Source organism: Rhinopithecus roxellana, chromosome 2 (assembly GCF_007565055.1).
Source record: "Rhinopithecus roxellana isolate Shanxi Qingling chromosome 2, ASM756505v1, whole genome shotgun sequence".
Classification (NCBI taxonomy): Eukaryota; Metazoa; Chordata; class Mammalia; order Primates; family Cercopithecidae; genus Rhinopithecus; species Rhinopithecus roxellana.
Window position 1 is genome coordinate 129,759,507 of NC_044550.1, and position 25,710 is coordinate 129,785,216.

At 52.4% G+C, this 25,710-nt stretch overlaps 1 protein-coding gene across 4 annotated transcripts in view; it reads right to left on the reverse strand.

Moving 5' to 3' along the window:
* ZFYVE28 (zinc finger FYVE-type containing 28) overlaps positions 1-25,710 on the reverse strand; it is a 150,784-nt gene that overhangs the window by 19,192 nt on the left and 105,882 nt on the right. For all 4 annotated transcript variants that reach the window (XM_010384365.2, XM_030923457.1, XM_010384368.2 and 1 more), the window contains one exon: positions 17,877-19,127. In XM_010384365.2, the coding sequence (XP_010382667.1) occupies positions 17,877-19,127 (1,251 nt within the window). The remainder of the gene's footprint in view (positions 1-17,876; positions 19,128-25,710) is intronic.

The window sequence follows — 25,710 nt, forward strand, 5'->3', positions numbered from 1 at the left end:
GGGACCTGGGCACGTGGCTGCTGCTCCAAGGGGAGGTCCTGCCGTGGGGAGGGTGTCCTCAAGCTGGGCTGGGGAGTCACAGGTTAGCCAGTGTGAGCTGAAGGCCCTTGGGAATCACCATCTCTGCCATGTGGGCAGGGAACTTAACCTCCCAGGGCCTCAGTTTACTTGTCTGTAAAACAGGAAAGTGAGGCTGGGCGCAGTGGCTCACGCCTTTAATCCCAGTACTTTGGGAGGCCAAGGCAGGAGGATCATTTGAGGCCAGGAGTTTGAGATCAGCCTGGGCAGCACAGTGAGACCCTGTCTCTACTAAAAATTAAAGAAAAGATAGCTGGGCATGGTAGCACGAGCCTGTGTTCCCAGCTACTCAGGAGGATCACTTGAGCCCAGGAATCCTAGGCTGCAGTGAGCCATGACTGCACCACTGCACCACTGCACTCCAGCCTGGGTGGCAGAGTGAGACCCTGCCTCAAAAATTAAATTAAATTAAATTAAATTAATAAAATAGGAGTGCTAAGGCTGGGCGTGGTGGCTCATGCCTGTAATCCAAACACTTTGGGAGGCCCAGGTGGGAGGATCACTTGAGGCCAAGAATTCGAGATCAACCTGGCCAACATGGCAAAACCTAGTCTCTTCTAAAAATACAAAAATTAGCTGTGGGGGTGGCAGGTGCCTGTGATCCCAGCTAGTCTGGTGGCTGAGGCATAAGAATGGCTTTTTTTTTTTTTTTTGAGACGGAGTCTCGCTCTATCGCCTGGGCTGGAGTGCAGTGGCCGGATCTCAGCTCACTGCAAGCTCCGCCTCCCGGGTTTACGCCATTCTCCTGCCTCAGCCTCCCGAGTAGCTGGGACTACAGGCGCCCGCCACCTCGCCCGGCTAGTTTTTGTATTTTTAGTAGAGACGGGGTTTCACCGTGTTAGCCAGGATGGTCTCGATCTCCTGACCTCGTGATCCACCCGTCTCGGCCTCCCAAAGTGCTGGGATTACAGGCTTGAGCCACTGTGCCCGGCCAAGAATGGCTTTAACCTGGGAGGCAGAGGTTGCAGCAGGCCAGGATGGTACCACTGCACTCCAGCCTGGGTGACAGTAAGACCCTGCCTCAATAAATTAAATTAATAATCTAAAACAGGAGCATGATACTGCCCACACAGCGTCCTTCGAAGAAGGGTGCCCCTCAGCACATACGATGCAGGGGTGGGGTAAGTAGGTGCTCAGGTCCTGGGTGTGGCCCTGGGCCGTGTAACATGGGCTGAAGCACAGCCTCCTCAAAGTGAGGGGGATGGTGTGTGACAGAGGCTGAGGCCGCTGGGCCAGACCTCAGGGCCACAGCCTCCTGCCACCTGCTGTCATCAAAGAGGCCAGCCCTCTGCAGGGTCAGGCAGCTGGTAGGCATCAAGCCAGGTACTGCCCCACGCTGTCAGCAGCCCTGTCACCCCCAGGGTGATCCTCCTGCCTCGGGTCCCAAAGCAATGGGATTACAGATGTGAGCCACAGCACCTGGCCTCGCCTTTTACAGACAAGTAAACTGAGGTGCTAGGAGGCTAAGTTCCTGCCCAGACGGCAGAAGTGGTGATGTCCAGGATCCCTGTGGTGACACAGCTGACCACAGCCTGCGGGGGCCTGTGCATCATGCCCCAGGACACTTGTGGACCTGGGGCTCAGGAGTTCCTGGAGATGTCTCTGGTCAGTCACCATGGTGGTGTCCAGAAGAACTCGGAGAACCTGAGTTCCCCTGAGCCCCCCAATCCTCATCACCCATGGGGGACAGCCAGGCTGTGGTCAGCACTCCTCATCCCAGGGACGCTCTGCAGAGGCTAAGTGGGGGGCAGACACAGACAGACCATGGACAGGCCCAGGAAGCTGCTGTCCTCACGGAGGCCAGCCCAGCCCAACAACTGACAGACAGCCAGGCCTTCAGCCAGCAGCGTGATGGCAGGCCCCGTCGGAGCCACTCCCCAGTCGCTGGGCCCCCAGGCTGTGCCCCGGGGGAACCATTGTTGCAAGCTGTGCTCAGGGGGCAAGGCCGCCCATGCTGGCAACCGGAGCCCAGAGAGAGCAGCCCATATGGGGATGGCCTGGCAGTCCCCAGGCCCATCCCACCTGGAAGGTGTGTGACCACAAGCCTGCCTGCCTCCTCCGAGGAGGTGGGGTCTCCTCAGCTACAGAATGGGCTTCAGAGGATCAGGTGCAACAGCGCCTGGTGAGACACACAGGTTGCAGGCCCCACGGGCCACTTTCCCAGTCATCATGGTGACCCCTCCATGGATCCCGTAGCTACCCTGACAGTTCCTGTCTGTCGGCCCTCTCCAGCTTTGTCCTCTCGTGAGGATGCCACACGGCTCACTGATGGCCCCCAGGAGATGTCTCCAAAAGCCAGGGGCCATGAGTAGGTGCAGCAGAGCTGGGCACGACCACACCTTTCCCCTGGCCCCAGAGCAGCTGCTGACACCCACGGCTCACCAGGTCCTTCAAGAAGTCAGCTCCTCCGGGCCGGCCTCACCCCTCTCCTGCTGTGGGACAGGGGCCACACCAGGGCTGGGCCAGGGGCCGGGCATCGCCTTGGGGTGCTCACCTGGCCCCCTGCTTCCCCCTATTAAGTCCAAGCACAAGCCAAGCAGCGGTGGGGAGGGGTGGGGGCCATAATCTGATCCCTCCTGGCCCAGTCCTGCCTGGCCAAGATCTGGGCTCTGGGGACACAGTGAGGCCCAGGCCTAGACATGGCCCAGTTCTTGAAAAGATCCCACTGTTATTATGGTCTGGGAAGCTATTCTTTGTTTTTCTTTGTAATTATGGAAGCAATACATGTGCACCCTAAGAAACGAGGAAAGGCAGATTAGTGAAAAGAGTGCCTGCACGTGTGCTCCTGCCCCCAGCACACGCGCAGGAGGAGCTCCTGTCGCCCTTCTCGTCTCGCACCTTGCGGGCGCTTTCGTTGCTTTAAAAAGCTCTCTGAACAGAAGCCGCCACAACTGGCGCGTCACAGAGCGGCGGGTGCAGTCTGCGGAGGACCGCCTCCGGGTCTCCCGGTCTCCGGGTCTCTGGCTGCAGTAACCCCGTGCTTGAAACCGCTTCCTCTTGCTTTCGGCTCAGTGAAGGTGGGAGGAGATGCTTGGCTTTCGAGAAGGGGCTGTTCCCCTGGAATTTTCCTGGTCCCACGGGGTGGAGGGAAACACCCCCTTGAGGATGCTTCCTGGAGCCACTGGGGAGCAGGAAGCTAGCACCCTCTCACCTTCTTGGGCTCAGGGGGAGGCTCCCTCCCTTTCCAGGCTCCCCGAGGAGGGGCTAATGCTTACTGAGCAGGCTCCACTCCAGCCAAAGCCCCCGCTTCCACCCCTTGATGGGCTCCGTGATGCCGCCAGGAGCAGGGAGTAGGGCCAGAAGTGGCCTTAGGTCCCCCCAGCCCCCGCCTCAGACACTGCTGTGTGCTGTGTCCCTCACTGAGAACTGTCCTGAGGGACAGCACTGGGGGCCCCGGGGTCGGGAGAGCAGGAACTGAGAGCCGCACCTCAAAGAGCAGCACTACAGGCCTGGACTCTGCCCAGCTCCTTCTCCTGGAGCCCCCCAAGAATGGCAGTACCCCACACCTGCCGATGCCCATCCCACTCCCCACACACCTGGTGGAGGACACGAACCCTGCCTGGCTGGGCCCCAGCATCTGTGCCTTGGGAGGCTGAGGCACACCTGCCAGGAGGCTGACAGCCACCTGCCAGTCCATAGGGCTGCATTGGGCCAAGGAGCTGGGGTGGGGAGCAGAGGAGGCAAGGCTGCAGGGCAGGAGTTGCAGGGAGAGTCAGGGACATGAGTGTCCCAATGAGCCAGGCTCCAGCACATCCTCCCAGGCCTTGCTGCCTTCCAGTCTTCAGAGCCACCTCCTTTCCACTTACCCTAGAGCCAGGACGTCTCCCAACCAAGGGTCCTCAGTCACATCCAGGTGCTCTGGGATGTGGCATGGGGGGCTGAGAGGATGCCATGCTGCTGCGCCTGAGAGGCACAGGCTGAACCTTGGGATGGGTCCTGCAGGCGGCCAGAGAGTTGGGTTGGAAGGGATGGTCCAGCCATGAAACAAACAGGAATACCACAGACATGGAGACTCCCACCTCGAAGGCAGCTGTGGGACTCAGTGAGACCCAGCTGGCAAAGCTCCCTACAGCTTTGTCCAGGCAGCTGAACGATGGTGGCTCCATGCCAAAGGGACAGGGAGGGAGGCCACAGTATAGAGCGATGCTAGCCCGAAGGGCATACAGGGACAGGAGCAGGAGGGCACGAGGGGTCCAGAGGCAGGTCCCCTGGTTTGGCAGGGACAAGGGAAGCCGATTGCAGGGGCAGGGCTGTGGTGAGGGCCAGGTCAGGTCATCAAGGGCCTGATAACGTGTCAGCACCTCTGAGGGGACATCAGGAGGATGGAGCAGAGTCGACGGATTACTCGATACTGCAGCAAAGAAACTCCATTCACGGAATAAGATGATAATTCAACAGACAGTCTGCTAGAAAGACACTGATTTTGTAGTCAAAAATCTTCCCACAAAGAAAACTCCAGGCCCAGATGGCTTCCCTGGTGAAGTCTATCTCACATTTCAGGCAGAAATAATGCCAGTTCTACACAAGCTCTTCCAGAAACCTGAAGAGGTGGAGCACTCCCCAACTCATCCTAGACAGCCATGCTCCCGCACCAGAAACAGGCATGACAAGAAGACAGCTGCCTGACAGTCCTCTCAGACAGATGCAAAATCTTACTGAAGTTTAGCAAATCAAAGCCAACGGTAAATCCAAAGTATAATACCTCATGACCGTGTACAGTTTGCCCCAGGACTGCAAGGCTGGCCGAACATCTGAACATTAATCAATGTGATTTATCACATTAATAGGCTAAACAGGAAAACCATGTGATTATGTCGAAGAATGCAGAAAAAGCATTTGAGAAAATCCAACATCTGTTCTTGATAAAAAACAAACAACAAAAAACCTCTCAACAAATTAGGAATAGGAGAGAACTCCTTTTCTATTTTAGAAGATGAAGGGCATCTGTGAAAATCCTACAGCTCAAATCACACTTAACAATAGATACTGAATGCTTGGGAATGAGGCAGAATCATCCTGCTTCATTGTTTTCATTCAATGTTATATTGGAGGTTCTGGCTGGTTAAAAAACACAAGAAAAAGAAATACAGATAGGACATGCAATTGAAAACAAGCAAAACTGTTTTTCTTCTCAGATGACAAGATCATCTAGATAGGAAAACTGATGAAATCTTTGAAAAAACCATAACTAATAAAGTGAGTTCAGCAAGATCAATCGAGAAGATTAATCTTTTAGAAGATCAATCTACAGGCCGGGCGCGGTGGCTCAAGCCTGTAATCCCAGCACTTTGGGAGGCCGAGACGGGTAGATCACGAGGTCAGGAGATCGAGATCATCCTGGCTAACACGGTGAAACCCCGTCTCTACTAAGAAATACAAAAAACTAGCTGGGTGAGGTGGTGGGCGCCTGTAGTCCCAGCTACACGGGAGGCTGAGGCAGGAGAACGGCGTAAACCTGGAAGGCGGAGCTTGCAGTGAGCTGAGATCCGGCCACTGCACTCCAGCCCAGGCGACAGAGCAAGACTCTGTCTCAAAAAAAAAAAAAAAAAAAAAAGAAGATCAATCTACAAAGATCAGTTATAGCCATATATATTACCAATGAACAATTACAAATTAAAATTACAAAACAGGCCGGGCGCGGTGGCTCAAGCCTGTAATCCCAGCACTTTGGGAGGCTGAGACGGGTAGATCACGAGGTCAGGAGATCGAGACCATCCTGGCTAATACGGTGAAACCCCGTCTCTACTGAAAAATACAAAAAAACTAGCCGGGCGAGGTGGCGGGTGCCTGTAGTCCCAGCTACTCAGGAGGCTGAGGCAGGAGAATGGCGTGAACCCGGGAGGCGGAGCTTGCAGTGAGCCGAGATCTGGCCACTGCACTCCAGCCCGGGCGACAGAGCAAGACTCCATCTCAAAAAAAAAAAAAAAAAAAAAAAATTACAAAACAAACCAATTTACAATGGCATCACAAAACATAAAATACTCGAGGATTAATCTGACAAAAGATGAGCAAGACCTGTACAATTAAAAACCATAAAACTTTGTTCAGAGAAATTAAAGGCCTAAATAAATAAAGAGATATACTATGTTCATGAACCAGAAGAATTATTAAGATGCTAATTCTTTCCAAATTACTACATGGATTCTACATAATCCCAATTAAAATTCCAGCAGGCTTTTTTTTTTTTGGCAAAAGTTGACAACCCTAAAATTCATATGGAAATAGAAAGGAGACAGAATAGCCAAAACGACCTTTCAAAAGAAGATAAAGCTGGGCACTTGCACCTCCAACTAAGGCTTATTATAAAGCTACCATATTTAGGATGGTGTGGCATTGGTGTCAATACAGGCAAATAGACCAATGGGACAGACTGGAGAGCTCAGAAGTGAACCCACCCCATGTGGTCAGCAAAAGACAAAAATGCAAAGGCAAGTCAGTGGAGAAGGAATAGTCTTTCCCAACAAATAATTCTGGAATAATTGACTTTCCTTATGCAAAACAAAACAAAACTTTGATCCATGCCTCACACCATATACTTGAATTAATTCAAATGGAATACTGTATAGATCTAAATGTAAAACCTAAAAGCATAAGATTTCCAGAAGAAAACATGGAAAAAAATCTTTGTGACTTTGGGTTATGAAAATAATTCTTGTACGGCACCAAAATCACAATTCACAAAATAAAAAATGGATAAATTGTACTTCATCAAAATTAAAAACTTTTGCTCTTCAAAAGATACTATTAGAATGAAAAGACAAGCCACAGATTGGGAGAAAATATTTGAAAATCACATAACAGACTTATATCCAGAATATATAAAGAACTCTCAGTACTCCATATGGATAAACAACCCAAGTCAAAGAAAAAGCAAAAGATGTCAACAGACGCTTCACCAAACAACCAATGACAAATAGCACATGAAGCGATGCTCAAGTCAATGAGGTGGCGTGCCTGTAGTTCCAGCTACTTGGGAGAGTGAAGTGAAGTAGGAGGATTGCTTGAGCCCAGAAGTTCAAGGCCAGCCTGGGCTGAACATAGTGAGTCCCTGTCTCTAAAAAAAAAAAAAAAAAAAAAAAAAAAAAAAAAAAAACTTAAAAAAAAAAAAAAAAAGATTTCCAACATTGTTATTCCTTAGAAAAATGCAAATTAAAACTACAAAGAGGTACCACTTCACAACTATCTGAATGGTTAAAAAGCCCACCATACCAAGTGTTGACAAGGACATGGAGGAACTGAACTCTCATACGCTGTTGTTTATCGTATGCCAATCATATTTCAATAAAGCCATTTACAACAATTTTTTGTTTTTTTGAGATGGAGTGTCGCTCTGTCGCCCAGGCTGGAGTGCAATGACACAATCTTGGCTCACTGCAACCTCTGCCTCCCAGGTTCAAGTGATTCTTCTGCCTCAGCCTCCCGAGTGGCTGGGATTACAGGCACCTACCATAATGCCCAGCTAATTTTTTTATTTTTTTTAGTAAAGACGGGATTTTACCATGTTGGCCAGGCTGGTCTTGAACTTCTGACCTCAAGTGATCTGCCTGCTTCGGCCTCCCAAAGTGCCGGGATTACAGGCATAAGCCACCATGCCCAGCATTTACAACAATTTTTAAACCACCAGACCACTTCACCACCATGCTCACGTTACCACCTCTGATGCCGTTCCTTCTCTCAGGAAAGTCTTTCCTGCCCACCCTGCCTACAAAGTTCTCTGAGATTTCCCACCCCACTGACCTCCTTCTGCCCTGTTCCCTGTCCCCTCTGCTCCTTCCCACCACCTTGGCCCTCACAGGTCCTGCCACCTGGACACCTTTCCTCCAGCCCCTTCTCTTCATTCAGGCCTCAGCAAACGTCTGTGCCTGCAGGAGGCCTCCCCCCTCTCCACCCCGCCGATTTTTGCTTTCACAAAAGGAGCTGCCTCACTGGTACTCTGCACCTCATGAAACAATTCTAATTTCTTCCCAGCACTGGCCGGAGGACCAGGTGGGGGGCGTGAGGGAGAGAGGATGGTGAGGGGCTCCTTCCATGTAGCCGCGGTCATGAGGATGTGTGGGGGACCTGCGGTAATGACCATCCCCTTGGCCAGGCCTCCTGAGAGCACAGCCAGGCCGGGGCCTTCCCTCCAGTTCTGGGCCAGCTGTGAATTGGGAGGAGGCCCATCCGCAAGAAGGGTGGCACCTCCTCCCAGGACTTCGCTGGCCTGCGTGCCTACTGCATCCAGGGTACTACTCAGGGCCTTGCGATCACTGTCCCCCATGGGGTTCTGGTGACACAGGCATCACCAAGCTTGCTGAGGTTCTGTGCCTGGGGCCGGTGAGAGCAAGAACCCAGCTCTGCCCTCTCACCCAGGCCTGTATGTGGCAGACCAGCCCTGGTCTTATCCCCGACTCACCGTGTCAGCCCAGGAGGCCCTGTCACTTACAAACGATCGACTTAATGACAGTCATTACACCTAATCTGTTTTTCAAGAGTCTAATTAATTCCAAGTCCTCCTCTATTTTTAAACCACTCAATCATTCTCGTTTATCCTGCCAGGGGCATGAAGTGGGTGGAAGGTCTCCGTGTTCCCTGCAGGGCCTCGGGACACCTGTTTTAGGGACCAATGGCTGCAGCAGCCTAGTGGGCACCTGCCACCAGGCCCCAGACAGTCTGGGGGAAATGGCAGCCACGTGAGCATCCCAGTGAGGGGGAGGGGAGGCCCGCGGGGTGGCACCTGCTGCCCAAGGTCACAGGCACTGGAGCAAGGCCGGGCTGCCCCAGTCCCAGACCTGTCACTCCGTCCCCTTGTCCTGCAGTGGGTCCACTGGGGACCCCCTGGAGTCGGGGAGCCCCTGCAGCCCGGCAGCCCAGTCTTCCACCCAGAGGCTGCCTGTGTCCTCAGAGCCCCCACAACAGCTCCACAGTGGGGCTGGGCCACTGAAGGCTCTGTCAGTCCTGCCGGCACTGCAGGGAGGGAAGCATGGCCTTCCAGGCCACTGAGGCCAGAGCACCACACGGCCCTTGGATGAGGCCCCACCCAGGGAAGGGGCTGATGCCTGTCTGCTGGTGGGAAAGCCGACTGGGGGATGTGGGAACGAAGCACATCGGAAGTGCCAGCAGCAGGTGACTCCCCATGCAGCGGCGCCTTCACCAATGTGCCAGCCACAACCTGCCCTCCTCTGGGCTGGGCACCGGGGGCCAGGCTGGGGGCTGCAGGACCCTCAGTGTCATGGCCTGGAGGGGCCCAGGAGGATTTGCAGCAGCGACCTCACCACAGGGCAGAGGGTCAGCAGGCCTGGGAGAGCTGGAGCTGCCTCGGGATAGACCGGCTGCAGGCTCTCCTCCATGACGCCGCTGAGCCCTGTCCTCACACTGGCAGAGGGCAGAGGAGCTCGGTGGAATGACCCCAGGCCATGGCGGAGAAGGAGCCAGGTGGGGCGTGGTGGGTGGATGTTCAAGCTGGAGGCCGGGACCCACTGTCCGGGAACAAGGTCATGAAGCACCACGACAATGCCTGATGTCACCCGGGACAGCTGTCACCGCCAGGAGAGTGGGAGACGGAGATGTGAATCCAGGAAACAACGAAATCCAGAGGCAAAGCCAAGACTGATCATGGCAAAGATGACCCGGAACGGCTGCAAGAGCAATCCGGAAGCAAGGTGAGGAGTGACAGTGGGGTGACAGGGTGACACAGTGACATGGCGGGCTGTGCTGGGAGGAACAGCAGAGCATAAGCAGTGATGCATGAGGAGTGCATTCTGCCATGTGGCTGGGGCCTGATGTTGGTACATTTTGCAGATGACAAAACTGAGGCTCAGGCTGAGCAGCCAGTTCACCAGGCACTGCCTCCGCCTCACATCTGCCTATGGAGCAGGGCACTCCCCACCGCGACTCCAGCGAGTCCTCTAAAAGGGATATCCCTCAGTGTCCGTCATCTGTCTGCCACTGCCAAGTTCCGGAAGCAAGGCGCACACAGGGCATGTGCCACATGGTTTGGGCAGAGGCTTGGCCACTGTCTGTCCCGAGAAGCCTGTGAGACTCCTATCATTCCACCTAGAGCAACGGCCAGAGAGGCTGCTGAGCATGGTGGGGCAGTGGCGGGGGGGTGAGGTCACCAGCTGGACTCAAGTGCAGTCACAGAGGTGCTCGACTGTACAACGGAGCAGGCCTGGCCCTCTCCTGTGGGACGGACAATGACAGGCCCTGAGACCTCCCTAAGCCAGCGCCTGGGCAGCCTCGACCGTGTGTCAGGACGGCGACAGCCTCCGTCAGTCCCACTCTGATGCACAGAGGCCCCTGATGCTGGTTCCAGCCTCCTCCCAACTAGGCATCAGGGCTGCAGGATTGATGGCAACAAATAAAACCCAGGCCACCAGAGATGAGAACGTTCTCCCGCCCCACCGCAGAGGAGCAACGCGCCTTGCACCACACGATCAGCTAGAAGGGCAGAGCAACAAACTTGTTTCTAGAATTTCTATAAACTTAATTACACGGCCGGGCGCGGTGGCTCAAGCCTGTAATCCCAGCACTCTGGGAGGCCGAGACGGGCGGATCACAAGGTCAGGAGATCGAGACCATCCTGGCTAATACGGTGAAACCCAGTCTCTACTAAAGAATACAAAAAACTAGCCGGGCGACGAGGCGGGCGCCTGTAGTCCCAGCTACTTGGGAGGCTGAGGCAGGAGAATGGCATAAACCCGGGAGGCGGAGCTTGCAGTGAGCTGAGATCCGGCCACTGCACTCCAGCCTGGGCGGCAGAGCCAGACTCCGTCTCAAAACAAAACAAAACAAAAACAAAAACAAAAACACAACTTAATTACACAAGATAAAATTGAGGACAATCTGCAAATCAAAACATATCCAAAAGCGAAGTCAAAGGGCAAGAACAACTTGGAGAAAGCCACAAACAGACCAGACGGAACGTTTTCAAGTCTGAAAAGCATGACATCCCAGCTGAAAAACAGCAGAAAACACAGTCACTTCGCAGAACGAAAAACACAGGCGCTAACAGAACAACTGCCCAGGTTGGCAGTCATCAGAGAGGGGCAAACCTCAGGAACCGCGAAGGGTACTCCGTTTTTCCCCCCTCAAGCTGGAGTTGGCAGTGTTGGCGAGGGATCGCACTGCTGTGGGTAATCAGCTCTTTCTGGAAAGCAGTTTGACAGTGAACGGCAGAGCTTTAAAATGCTTCATACCTTTGCTATGGTGATTCTGCTTCTAAGGACCAATTCTAAAGAAATAATCCGGCCGGGCACGGTGGCTCAAGCCTGTAATCCCAGCACTTTGGGAGGCCGAGACGGGTGGATCACGAGGTCAGGAGATCGAGACCATCCTGGCTAACACGGTGAAACCCCGTCTCTACTAAAAAATACAAAAAACTAGCCGGGTGAGGTGACGGGCGCCTGTAGTCCCAGCTACTCGGGAGGCTGAGGCAGGAGAATGGCGTAAACCCGGGAGGCGGAGCTTGCAGTGAGCTGAGATCCGGCCACTGCACTCCAGCCCGGGCAACAGAGCAAGACTCCGTCTCAAAAAAAAAAAAAAAAAAAAAAAAAGAAATAATCCCAGGCTGGGCACAGCGGCCCACGCCTGTAATCCCAGCACCTAGGGAGGCTAACGCAGGAGGACAGCTTGAGCCCAGGCAGGGAGCCATGACTGTGCCACTGCACTCTAGCCTGGGCAACCAAGGGAGGCTCTGTGTTTGAAAAGAGAAAAGGGAAGGAAAGGGGAGGGGAGGGAGGAAGGGAAGAGAGGGGGGAGGGAGGGAAGGAGAAGGGAAGAGAGGGTGGGAGGGAGGGAAGGGAAGGCAAGGAAGGGTGGGAGGGAGGGAAGGCAAGGAAGGGTGGGAGGGAGGGAAGGCAAGGAAGGGTGGAGGGGAGGGGAGGGGAAGGGAGAGGAAGGGGGGGAGTGAAGGGAAGGAAGGGTGGGAGGGAGGGAAGGAAGGGGAGGGAGGGAAGGGAGGGAAGGGAAGGAGAAGGGAAGGGAAGGGGGGGGAGGGAAGGGAAGGAAGGGGAGGGAGGGAAGGAAGGGAAGGGGGATGGAAGGGAAGGAGGGTGGGGGGGAGGAGGGAGAGGGAAGGGAAGGAGGGGGAAGGGGAAAGGGAGGAAGGGTGGGAGGGAAGGGAAGGAAGGGGAAAGAAGGGGAGGGAGGGAAGGAAGGGTGGGAGGGAGGGAACGGGAAGGAAGGGAGGGAAGGAGAAGGGAAGAAGGGTGGGAGGCGAGGGAGGAAGGAAGGGTGGAGGGAGGGAAGGAAAGGAAGGGTGGGAGGGAGGGAAGGGAAGGAAGGGGGGGAGGGGAGGGAAGGAAGGAAGGGGGGGAGGGAGGGAAGGGAAGGAAGGGTAGGGAGGGGTAGGAAGGAAGAAGGGTGGAGGAGTGGGAAGGGAAGGAAGGGGTGGGAGGATGGGAAGGGAAGAAGGGTGGCTGAGGAGGGAGGGAAGGCAAGGAAGGGTGGGAGGGAGGGGAGGGAAGGAAGGAAGGGTGGAGGGAAGGGAAGGAAGGGTGGGAGGGAGGGGAAGGAAGGGTGGGAGGGAGGGAAGGGAAGGGAAGGGAAGGAGAAGGGAAGGAAGGGTGGGAGGGAGGGAAGGGAAGGAAGGGTGGGAGGGAGGGAAGGGAAGGAAGGGTGGGAGGGAGGGAAGGGAAGGAAGGGTGGGAGGGAGGGAAGGGAAGGAAGGGTGGGAGGGAGGGAAGGGAAGGAAGGGTGGGAGGGAGGGAAGGGAAGGAAGGGTGGGAGGGAGGGAAGGGAAGGGAAGGAGAAGGGAAGAGAGGGGGGAGGGAGGGAGGGAAGGGAAGGAAGGGTGGGAGAGAGGAAAGAAATGGAAAGAAAGGAGATAGAAAAGAGAAAAAAGGAAGGAAAGGGAAAAAAGAAAGAAAGAAGAAAAGGAAGAAAAGAAAGACAAAGAAGAGAAAAGAGGATCCAAGAGGCAGACAAAAAACCATAGAGGAAACTATAAAACCATGTTCAGTGGGGAAAAAAAAAAATAAAACTGCTCATAAGATTAGGGGTAATATTTATGTCCTTCTTTACTTCTTTTGTTTGTAAGAACTAGGGTCTGACTCTGTCACCCAGGCTGCAGTACAATCATAGGTCACCTCAGTCTCCACCTCCTAGGCTCAAGCAATTCTCCTGCTTCAGCCTCCAAAGTAGTTGGGATTACAGGCCCACACCACTGCACCTGGCTAATTTACTTTTACTTTCCATGAGATGGGGTCTTGCTATATTGTCCAGGCTGGTCTTGAACTCTTGGCCTCAAGCAATCCATCTGCCTCAGTCCCCAAAGGGCTGAGAATGCAAGCATGAGCCACCAGACCCAGTCTCTCCTTCTTATGTTTTCCAAAGTTTCTACAATGAACAGGGACCACATTTATAATGAGCAAACAGGGAGTTAGTGTTACTTTTCGCAGAAGGCAGAGGTTGGAAATCTACTTCATGGTGTCCTTGGAAGGAACGGGCAACCAGCCTGAGTGCAGTTTCTGTCATCTAGACAACTTACAAGGGTGACTTCAAGAGGATGGAAGGTTCTGGATCAATGAGGTGAGGCTAGCTGAGGGGAAAATAAGCTTTTAAAAAATGTCAACTTCTCCAAAAGGATTCACTGACCACTGAGAAGGTGGGAAAGAAGCCAGTAAAATGAAAAGAGCCGAAGGGCATAGGTTCCAGAACATTCTCATCAGCAAGGTTGATTCACTGCTGTCTGTCCAGGACGATGTCTGGACTTCCGGCAACACCACTTGAGGAAATGCCCCAGACAGGGGCTCCTCCTGGCTGGGACCCTCGCGCCAGGACCCCAGCGGGCCATGTGCCAACCTACCTCCTGTGTGCATCTGTCCCCGGCTGGTGGCCGGGAAGCCCTGTCCTTCCTCCTGGAGGCTGTTGTCTGCCTGGCCAGAAACACAGGCTCCAGGGGTCTCAGGGGAATCTGGCCTCGTGGGCCGGTCTGCCACGGCTCCACGCATTTCCTTCATTTGCAGCACACGGAGGTCCAACTCACACGTGGGACTGGAAGCCATGATTCAGGGCCGTGCCCTCTTTTCCCTCTGAACCGTCTACGCCACAACCACAGGGGCTGCAGGGGCGCCTGCCGGGTGAGCAGGTCTCATGGCCAAACAGGCCCGGGCTCTTCCAGATGCTCCCAGCTAGGGCAAATAACCACCCTCTCCGTCTCAGTCTCTCCTGCTGCAGAAGGGGAGGAGTAACCAACCACAGCCACACCTGTGCACGCAACCGACCTCGCACAGACGTTACTTATCACCAGCCAGGCTTCCTGACACGGGGCTGTTTGAATTTGCGTGAACTTTCTCCGTGTGTGAAGCTGGCCTCCTTGCCTGTCTGTTTAAAAACCTCCACTGCCTTATCACCTCCGTGTGGTGTGAGGTGACACCTGGGAGGACAGGCCACGTCTCTTGTTCCTTGATGGGTCTCCGGTGCCTGGCCCAGCCACCCCAGAACACGCTTGAGACACAGATGAGTGGGGAGTGAATGATGCTCCTGGGGTGCGTACCGCCTATGCCTCGGATTGGACAGTTGCCATGTGCTGCCGCCTGCTGACCTGATTTCCAGCTACCTCCGGGCACAGTGCTGGGCCCAGGCACTGTCCTAAATCAAACCAAATACGTGCTGTCCTGATTACGCTGTGATGTGCTTGCTCTCTCGGATCCTCAGCACCTGCCAGAAACACTTCCCTGGAAGACGGCACCACCACCTGGGCTCCTTCCCTTTCCTCAGCTGAGCCTCAGCGTCTGTGCTGAGCTGCGTGAGGCCTGGAAAGCTGAGGCCGCGTTAAGAGGCTGTGTCCATGGTGGAGCACAGAGCTCAGGCCAGGAAGGCAGGAGGAGCTTCCGGAGGGGTTGAGCGTCCACTGGCTGTCACCTGGACAACCCCCACCACTCCCAGCAGCAAAAGATGGGCAGGCCCCAAACCAAAAACTCTCCTCTTATCCTGTCCAAGAATTTCTGACGGTTTCATGTGAAACTCGGAGAAACACGATCCATTGCCAATGAACTGGGTCTGAGCCCCTGAGGAAAGCATCCAGTAGTAGGGAAAAGGTGCCCTGGCTGACACGGCCGAGAAGCTCAGGCTGTATCTCAAAAATGGTCTCACCCAAAAGAGGAGAGGCTGTTTGTGCAACGCTGTTCATCGTGGCACGTCTGTGACAGCAAAAGGCTGGAAACAAGCCCAAGCCAGCACCGGGACCCGAGTGCACACCAGGCCAGCCTCGCATGGGGCCCTGCCCTGAGGTGAAGGGAAGCAGGGACGTCTCTAGCAAGCGCTGGAGCGGCTCGGGCAGAAGGCCAGGAGGGCGAGGTGGGGGCAACTACCTGTAGCAGGAGGCCCTTCACCAGATACGGGGACGGGGGATACGCGGGTGTGTATCTGAACTTCTGCGCATGTGCCTTTGCTTACATTTGTTAAAATTGAAGGATGTACTACAAAACATTCTTAAACCGTTTCCTTTGGGGGCAGGGGAGAAAAAGGTTCCTTCAGACAGAGTTCTCTGGGTCTATCTTATTTATAGATTTGACTGGGAACCACACACATATATAGTTGAATCAGCTGTCAATGGCAGTCTCTACACACGCCATGCTGAATGAGACCAGGGAACCTGCTGTAAGAATGGTGTCCAGTGGCGTTAGAGCCATCAGTTGACTGCTGACCAGTGGGCTGTGCCCTAAGGACAAAACAAAGATGATGAGGCCGGGCGCGGTGGCTCAAGCCTGTAATCCCAGCACTTTGGGAGGCCGAGGCGGGCAGATCACAAGGTCAGGAGATCGAGACCATCCTAGCTAACACAGTGAAACCCCGTCTCTACTAAAAAATACAAAAACCAGCCGGGCGAGGTGGCGGGCGCCTGTAGTCCCAGCTACTCGGGAGGCTGAGGCAGGAGAATGGCGTGAACCCGGGAGGCGGAGCTTGCAGTGAGCTGAGATCTGGCCAGTGCACTCCAGCTTGGGTGACAGAGCGAGACTCCGTCTCAAAAAAAAAAAAAAAACAAAGATGATGACCAGTGTGAGGAAGGACGCGGAAACTGGAACCCCCATCCACGGCTGCCTGGATGCCAACGGCAGCCACATTGGAAAGTAGTCTGGCAGCTCCTCAAATGCCACATACAGAGTGACCACATGATCTGCAATTCTGCTCACAGGGATCTACCCAGACGAGCTGAAGACATGTGTCCACACAAACACTCAGACGCAACTTTTCATCACAGCCAAAACGTAGAAACAACACATCCACCATCCACCAGTGAATGAAGAAGCGAAAGCCAGGCTCCCCATGCAGTCAGCGTGATTCAGCCATAAAAAGGAACGGAGTGCCGCTCTGCGCCTCTACACGTGGCCCTTACAGACATTACGCTCGGTGGAGGAAGCCGGACCCCAGAGGTCACACACCACAGATGCTCCTCGACTCAACCCATCGGATGCTAAGTCAGAAATGCATCTAACACTCCTAGCCTCCAAAACGCGGAGGACGGTTCCTGCTGGGTTCGAGTCACTTTCACGCCCTCGTTAAGCCGAGCCATCGTAAGTCGGGAACCACCTGTACCTGAATGTGTTCACAGGAAATGTCCAGAAGAGGCAAATCCATTGATGGAAAGTGACTGAGGCTGCCAGGGCCTGGTGGGGAGTGGGGAGGGATGCCGGGAAGCAGGCCCAGCCCACCCAGCCCTCAGCACAGGAAAGGGCGGCAGGGAGGCCTGGAGCCCTGAGTGGGCAGCGGAGAGGAGGAATGGCCTGACCGTCTCGGGGCTCTGGCCAGTCCTGCTCCTCCAGCAAGTGTACGACCTGGGAGGACCCAGCACAGGAAGAAGGAGACGTCTGCCCTGCACCGAGAAGCCCCTTCCCCTGGTGTGAGGACCCTCTCCTGGGCCTGCCCGCCATCCTCCAACACAGCCCCTCACTCCTGCCACCTGTGCCCCCGACCTCTGTCCCCATCTGCTGCCCAGCTCCCACGGCTCCTGGGGGGCTTCTCTGGCCTCCAGTTGAACCTCCTCCCCTCCCTATCCTCCCTCTCTCTTCCCTGTTAGAGAGGCCTATAGACATGGCCACAGCCAAGGTAGGAGCCCTGCAGGGCGTGGTCCTGGCAAGGGGGCCAATGGCCCTGACAATGCAGCCACGAGTGACCCTGGGCTGGGCCCAGGCCCTGCCTTTCCCTCCCTGTCTCCAGTGTGGGGGATGGGAGCCCATGAGAAGAGATAGGAGACCTCCCTACCTCCCCCCAGTGCAGGGAAAGGAGGTGATAGTCCTGGGAGGGGCAGAGGCCCTGGGAACACCCCTGGGAATTTGCCTGTGGGTGGTCTCAGGACCCCTCATGGCCCCAGGTTCCACACCCACAGCCATGGGTCTGTGTCTTGCTTCAGCCCGGTGCGAGCCAGGCAGCCACGGTGGTCAGCAAAGAGAAGTGAGCAGTGTGCTTGGATGTGGCCCAGGGCAAGGGGCCAAGCACTGGCACAGCCCACTCCCTCTGCCCCGCGTAGGCACACGTGGCTCACACCAGGTGCGGGATGAGCCAGGGCTGTGGCAGGTGAGCTGAGGGCTTGGCACTGAGCCCATGACACCTGAAAGGCACCTGGAACATCAGAAACAGGGAAGCGGGCCCGCTGGCGCACATTTCCCGGTGCACGATGCCCCACAGGGCAGGTGCCTCCACAGCCAGCTCCTGCCCCTGCCCTCCTCACACACAGACTCCACACCTGGCCAGGGCCCAGCACCTGTCGGTGGCCAAGATGGCCCAGGTGGAAACCCTGCAATGCTTGGAGAACGCGCCAGCACCTGCCCCCAGTGCAGAGAGGACAAACCGAGTCCCTGGGCCAGACTGGCTCTTACCTGGAGCCCGACAGGGGCTGAGGTGCCTCATGAGCCAAGGGGCTCCCGGCATCCAGCTCTCTGACCTCTGGCTCTTGCTGACCTGCAACCCCGGCCTCTCCTTGCAGCCCACTCGCTGTGTCCACCTGGGAACCTGAGGTGTGAGGCAGGCACTTGTTGGAAGTGGGGGCTTTGGGCTCCCGCCCGTCGGAGGCATCTTCTGAGGGCGGGGGCGCCTCGTCCTGTCTCTCAGCGGCCCTGTCGCTGGCCTTGGCTAAGCTGGCAGCGTATGAGGCGCCAATGACGCCTCCCGTGCTGCACTTCTCCTGCAGATGCTCCACCACATCCTCTCTGCTGTCCCCACAGCTCCCACAGCACACGCAGGAATGCAAGAGGCAGTTGGTGGCTGCAGTGCTAAGCTTGTGGGGGCCGCCATCCATCCCCTCGGCCACGGGCTCCGAGGCGGCCTCCTGGGTGGCAACAGCGGAGTCCAGGGAAGTGGGAGATTTGGGGTTGAAGATGACCGTGGCTGAGAGCTTCATGCCCCCTGTTCGGTGGGCGATCATCTCGGCCGTCTCTGCGTCATCCGCACCCACCTCCCAGCCGTCCAGCTGCAGCCGCGAGTCCAGGCAGCTGCAGGAGCTGGTGCCCGCGAGGCTGGCCCCGCCTGTGCCCTTGGCCTCAGGGCTGTTGTTGTTGCTCAAGTCCTCCTCCTTTTCCGAGGCGGGCGCGCTGACCCCCGCTGCTCCGCCTGGCCCACCCTGCCCTTTCTCCTGGGGGTCGGCCCGAGTACTGCCTGCCCACCCAAATGGCCCACCGGGGGACTCGGGCCTGGCCAGGGCTTCTGCTGTCCCCTCCACGTCATCCATGAAGAACACGCGCTCCTCCTCGTCACTGCCCGACCGCAGGCGCGCTCTGCCTGGAGAGGCCTCCCCGCCTGGGCTGCCCTCTGCTCCCGGCCTGTGCGCGGGGGACTGGCAGGCGCTGGGCGGTGACAGCAGAGAGGACATCTCGTCCCCAGCCCTGTGGACCATGCGGCTGAGCTGCTCCAGCTCCTGGTCGTCGTACTGCATGGAGCAGGCCAGCTCTGCGTCCGGGTCTTTGGCCTTGACTGAGAGCGGCCCCTCAGGGGGGAGAGGGGCAGAGAGGGCAGGAGTCAGCGCAGCAGGTCCCTGCACATCTGCGCGGATGGGGAACTCCACGTCTTGGGAAATGCAGAGGTTCCGTTCCAGCGTGTGCAGCTCCTCCTCTGTCAGTGTCTGCAGCAAATCCCTACAAATCAAGACAAAACACAAGGGTGAGGGTCCCCAAAACCACACCAGCCTCCTTGGCCAGGAGTGGATGCAGCACCCTGGAGTCTGCACCAGCAGAACAGCAGCCAGGCACTGAACGCTTGCACCTGAATTCACATGGCACCAGCAGGTCTCCTCCACCACGGATCAAGGCTCAGGTCTCGCCGGCCAGGACAACGGTGTTCAAGGTGGCTGGCTGGGATGCTAGTACAGTTTCTTTTTTAAAACAAGATTCTGGAACCTTTTGCTGAAAATAAGAAAGCCCTGATTGTTCGGCATGTGTTAGCTGCATGAATAAAAACTCTAAGGAGTGAAAAAAATATATGCTGGTTTACACACAGACCTTCACCCTTTCATTCCTCAAATACCATGGAGCACTGGCTATGCGGCAGGAACTGGGCACTAGGACACGAGGACGAAGGCAGGTGTGCTCCTGTCCTTGTGGACTTAGCCTGCAGTTGGGGGAGGCAGATGATAAACAGGTATTTATACAAACAATGACTGAACTACAATAATGACAGCTGCAACCAAAGACAACACAAGCCATGAAGGAGGGTGCAGCAGGGCACCTGGTTGAGGCCGGGAAGGCTTCCTGGAGGAAGGGGCATTGAGGCCGAGACCCAAAGGTGCAGTAAATTCAGTGATGCTGAGCAGGAAGCTCCTGGAGCAGGCTCCTACAGGCCGACTGCGGGCTGCTCTCTGCTGGGAGAAGCTCCAGCTGTGTCTGTGGTCTGAGTCCCACATGGGACGTTCCTGCACAGCCATGGCTGTTGTGAGGAAGTGCGCTTTGCAGAGCTGGGCAGAACTTTTTTTTTTTTTTTTTTTTTTTTTTTTTTTTTTTTGAGATGGAGTCTCGCTCTGCCGCCCAGGCTGGAGTGCAGTGGCCAGATCTCAGCTCACTGCAAGCTCCGCCTCCCAGGTTCACGCCATTCTCCTGCCTCAGCCTCCCGAGTAGCTGGGACTACAGGCGCCCGCCACCTCGCCCGGCTAGTTTTTTGTATTTTTTTAGTAGAGACGGGGTTTCACCGTATTAGCCAGGATGGTCTCTATCTCCTGACCTCGTGATCCGCCCGCCTCGGCCTCCTAAAGTGCTGGGATTACAGGCTTGAGCCACCGCGCCCGGCCTTGGGCAGAACTTTCATAAGCTGAACCCACCCATGTGAATAGCAGCCAGATTAAGATGTGAAACTCCAACCAGGCCCGCAGCGCCCTGGCTCTCACATGACACCATCCTGACTCCATAGGCCGAGGCACGCACCTGCTCTGCTGCTCTGGAGAAATGAGAATTCTATCTAAATCTCTTGTGGCAGGATTTGTTTGCTGATGTTGTATTTGTGTAGAATCTCCAGATAAAATACAGGACACCCAGTTAAATTTCAATTTCAGATAAACAACAAATAAGTACTTTTAAAGTGTCATTAGAAATAGTTGTAAGTATATCCCAAATGCTGCTCATTTGGGACATACACTAAAAAGAGTCTGTTGTTTATCTGAAATTCCAACTGAACTGGGCGATCTGCTATTGTATTGCTAGATCTGGCAATGCTGTTCTGTAAGATTCACCCATCATAGAGCACGTTGCCATAGGTCATTAATCCTTGTGGCTGCACTGTCTTCCATGGGGTAAATATACGTAGTTCCTTTATCTGTTACACCAGACGGGTTTTGTGACCCAGCATTTTCGTGCATCTCTCTTGAAGAACACACGAGTGCATTTCTGCTGAATGCACATATGGGGTGGGACTGCTGAGCCAGACAGCGAGGAGGCGCCGGGATCCAGGCACGCCTGCCCACAGCTTGGCCAACAGCATGGCTTGCCCCAGGCCCTCACCCTCAAGAGCACCTACTGTCTTTAACTGAATCCTTCCTGGTGAGTGAGTAATAGTATCTTATCTTATTATAGCTTTCCATTGTTTTAGCCTAATGACCAATGAAGTTGGTCACAGTTGATATACTCATCAGCCCTTAGATTTTCTCTATGCAAAGTTCCTGTTCAAGCCTTTTGTCCACTATTAATTGGGTTGTCTTTTTCTCATTGATTGACAGGAGTTCTTTATTAGATATATTCTCCAACTCTTTGGCTTGCCTTTTCATTCTCTTAATGGTGCTTTTGATGAAGGTTTTAATTTTAATAAAGTCCAATTATAACATTTTTTCTTTATGATTAGTGTTTTGTGTCCTGTTTAAGAAATCTCTTCCCACTCCACAGTCACAAAGATGTTCTCCTTGATATTTTCCTCTAAAAGCTTTTTATTATTTTTTAAGACATGGTCTTGCTCTGTGGCCCAGATCTGGGGTGATCATGGCCCACTGGAGACTCAAACTCCTTGGCTCAAATGATCCTCGTGCCTCAGCCTCCTGAGTAGCTGGGACTACAGGTGCAGACCACCATACCTGGCTAATTATTTTTTATTTAAAAATTTTTTTTAGAGACAGGGTCTCACTATGTTCCCCAGGCTGGTCTTGAACTCCTGGCCTCAAGTGATCCTCCTGCCTTGGCCTCCCAAAGTGCTGGGATTATGGCATGAGCCCCCATGCCTGGATTTTATTGTTTTACTTTTTATATCTACACTTTGTCTGGAGTTGAGTTTTTTGTACAATAGTGGTAAGAACCCAGACACTAATAGATAACCATATGAGACATTTTTCCTCATGTGGTCTTCTATTGACTCAGCCCATTTATTGGAAAGAAAAATAACAATTCCTGCTGTTCTGTAATGTCATGTTGTCATAAATCAGAGACCTATATACGCATTGCTCTGTTCTAGATTTTCTATTCTTTTGAATGGGTGTCAAGTCCATCCTTGTACTATATCTGTCAGCATTACCATAGCTTTACAATAGAAGATTTCTCCAATTTTCTTTTTTTTTTTTTTTTAGAAATGGGGTCTTTTTCTGTCATCCAGGCTGGAGTTCAGTGATGTAAACACAGCTCACTGTAGCCTTGACCTTCTGGGTTCAAGAGCTCTTCCCACCTGAGCCTCCCAAAGTGTTGGGATTATAGGTATGAGCCACTGTGCCTGGCCTTTGTTCTTTTTTTATGAAGTACACACAGCAGAAAAGCATATGTTCACCTGGAGACACCCACAGGGGTAGTCACAGCAGCACTATTTGTGGAAACTACCCACAGCCCATCGAGAGTAGAACAGATAACGTTCTGCTGCTGCTTGGCTATTCCAGGCCCCTTGCATCTCCCCATACATTTTAGAATTAGTTTGTCAATTTCTACAAGGAAGGAAGGAAGGAAGAAAGGAAGGGAGGGAGAGAGGGAGGGGGAAGAAAGAAAGGAAAGGAAAGAAGGAAAGAAGGAAGGAAGGAAGGAAGGAAGGAAAAAGAAAAGGAAAGAAAGAGGGAGGGAGGAAGAAAGGAAGCAAGGAAGGAAGGAAGCTAGCTAGCTTCTGGGATTCTGATTGAGACTGCATTGAACTCATAGATTAATGCGAGAATAACTGATATCTTCATAACATCAGGTGTTCCTCTCTCTGAATGGAACTGCTGTCCAGGGCTTTAAAAATTCATGGTAATAACATTTTATAACTTTCAATGGAGGTCTTGGACATCGTTAATTTGATTTATGCTTACGTATTTGATATTTACGGGTACTACCATAGATGGTATTTGCTATGGTTTGGAGGTGGTTTGTCCCCATCAAAACTCAGGTTGAAATTTAGTTCCCAATGTGGTGGTGTTTAGAGGTGGTGTCTTTAAGAGATGATTAGGTCATTAAGGAGATTAATGCCTTTCTCATGAGACCAAATTAGTTACCACAAGAGTGGGTTGTCATGAGGTGAGGCTGCCTCTCGTGTTTGGCCTCTTCCCACATGCCCCCTTCCCCTCCTGCTTCTCTGCCACGTTACGACAGAGCATGAGGTCTGCACCAGAAGTTAACCAGATGCAGCCACTTGATCTTGTACCTCCCAACCTCCAGAATCATGAGCTAAATGAACCTCCTTCTTTTATAAATTACTGAGTTTTAGGTATTCTGTGATAGCAACACAAAATTGACTAAGACAGTATTTTGATTTCATTTTGCATTTATTTATTGCTGGCATACAGAAAGACCATTTATTTTTGTATGTTGATCTTTCACCTAGTGACCTTGCTAAATCTACTTATTATTTCTAATAGTTTGAAGATACTTCTGAGTTTCCTAAGTACTTGATCACGTTATCTACATAAAATGGCAGTTTTAGTCCTTCATTTCCAATGTGTGTAACTTCCTAATTTTCCTTTTATTTTTGCCTTATTGCACTTGCTGGGCCACAATACAATGTTAAATGGAGGTAGTGAATAGTAGACATCTTCTTCCCAATCTCAGGGATATGTGCTGTAGGATACACACAATAGACAACACACTCACACAGATCCACGCGGACGAAATCTGGATCTTTATCTATCTGTGGCCAGATTAAGGAAGTTCCCTCCTATTCCTAGTTTGCTAAGAGATGCTTTTCTTGTTCTGCTTTGTTTATTGCTAAGAGATGTTTTCCACCATAAAATTGGTGTGAAATTTTTTCAAATGCTTTTCCTGCGTCTTTCAAAATTATGATTTTTCTTCCAATTTTGAAAATTAATGTGGCAAAACATCAACTTGATTTTCAAATGTTAAGCCAATCTTGCATATCTGGAAATCATTTCTCTCTTTTTTTTTTAAATTTTGAGACAATGTCTTGCTCTGTCACCCAGGCTGGAGTGCAGTGGTCTGATCACAGCTCCCTGCAGCCTCTGTCTCCCAGACTCAAGCAATAATCCCATCTCAGCCTCCCAAGTAGCTGTCACTACAGATGTGTACCACCATGCTCGACTAATTTGTAACTTTTTTGTAGAGATGAGGTCTCACTATATTGCCAAGGTTGGTCCCAAACCCCTAGGCTCAAGTGATCCTCCTGCCTCGGCCTCCCAAAGTCCTGGGATTACAAGTGTGAGCAATGTACATTTCTCTTGGTCATGATATATCTTATTTATATATGGTTGGGTTTCATTTGTCTGTATCTTTTTAAGGGTATTTGCATCTAAGTTCATGAGAGATTGGTGTAGTTGTTGTTTCTTGTAATATCTTGGTCAGGTTTAAATGTTTAGATTATACTCTTACTGATTAAAAAAAAAAAAAAAAAGAGTTAGGGCTGGTTATGGTGGCTCATGCCTGTAATCCCAGCATTTTGAGAGGCCGAGGTAGTTGGATTGCTTGAGCCCAGGAGTTTGAGACCAGCCTGGGCAACATAGTAAAACCCTGTCTCTACAAAAAATACAAAAATTAGCTGAGCATAGTGGTGCATGCCTGCGGTCCCAGCTACTCAGGAGGCTGAGGTGGGAGGATCGCTTGAGCCTGGGAGGCAGAAGTTGTAGTGAGTCTAGATTGTGCTGCCACACTCCAGCCTGCATGACAAAGTGAGAGTCTGTCTCAATAATAATAATAAAAAGCTAGAAAATGTCTTTTTTTCTATTCCCTGAAAGAATTTATATAAGACTTGTGTTATTTCTTCTTTAAATGTTTAGAAGAATACATAAGGAAAGCCATGCGTGCCTGATATTTTCTTTGTGGAAAGGTTTTAAAATAATGAATTCAACTTCTTTAATAGATATTGGATTAAAAGGTTTTCTATTTCTTCTTCTGTTAGCTTTAATTGCTTTTTTGAGGAATTTGTCCAATTAATTCAAATTGTCAAATTTAGTTGTTTATAATATACTCTTACTATCATTTTAATATCTGTAAGGTCTGTGGTGATGTCTCCTTTCCATCTATATTATTAGTGATTTATGTTTTATCTTTTTTCTCTTGAACTAGTCTAGCTAGAAATTTATCAATTTTATTAATCTTTTAAAATAACAAACTTTTGAGGCCAGGCACGATGGCTCACGCTTGTAATCCCAGCACTTTGGGAGGCCAAGGTGGGTGGATCACGAGGTCAGGAGTTCAAGACCAGCCTGGCCAACACAGTGAAACCCTGTCTTTACTAAAAATACAAAAAAATTAGCTGGGTATGGTGGCAGGCGTCTGTAATCCCAGCTACCTGGGAGGCTGAGGCAGAAGAATCACTTAAACCTGGGACGCAGAAGCTGCAGTGAGCCAAGATCATGCCACTGCACTCCAGTCTGGGTGACAGAGCTAGACTCTGTCTCAAACAAACAAAAAACCTAACTTTTGGGTTTGTCTTTCCCCTACTATACATTTGTTTTGCATTTCATTGACATCTGTTCTTATTTTTATTTCTTTCCTCCTGCTTTCTTGAGGTATTAAACTTATTTTTCCTAGCTTCCTTAGATAAAATTTTACATAATTGAATTTCATCCTTTATTCTGTTCTAATTTATAGCATTTAGTGCTATAAATTTCCTTCAAAGCACTGCTTAGGCCTCATCTTAATTTTCCTTTTTGTTTTAGAGATGAGGTCTTACTCTGTTGCCCAGACTGGAATACAGTGGCAGGATCATAGCTCACTGTACCCTCAAACTCCTGCGTTCAAGCAATCCTCCTACCTCAGCCTCCCAAGTAGCTGGGACTACAGGTGTGTGCCACCATGCCCAACTAAGTTTTTTATTGTTGTGGTTTTAATATGTTAAAGA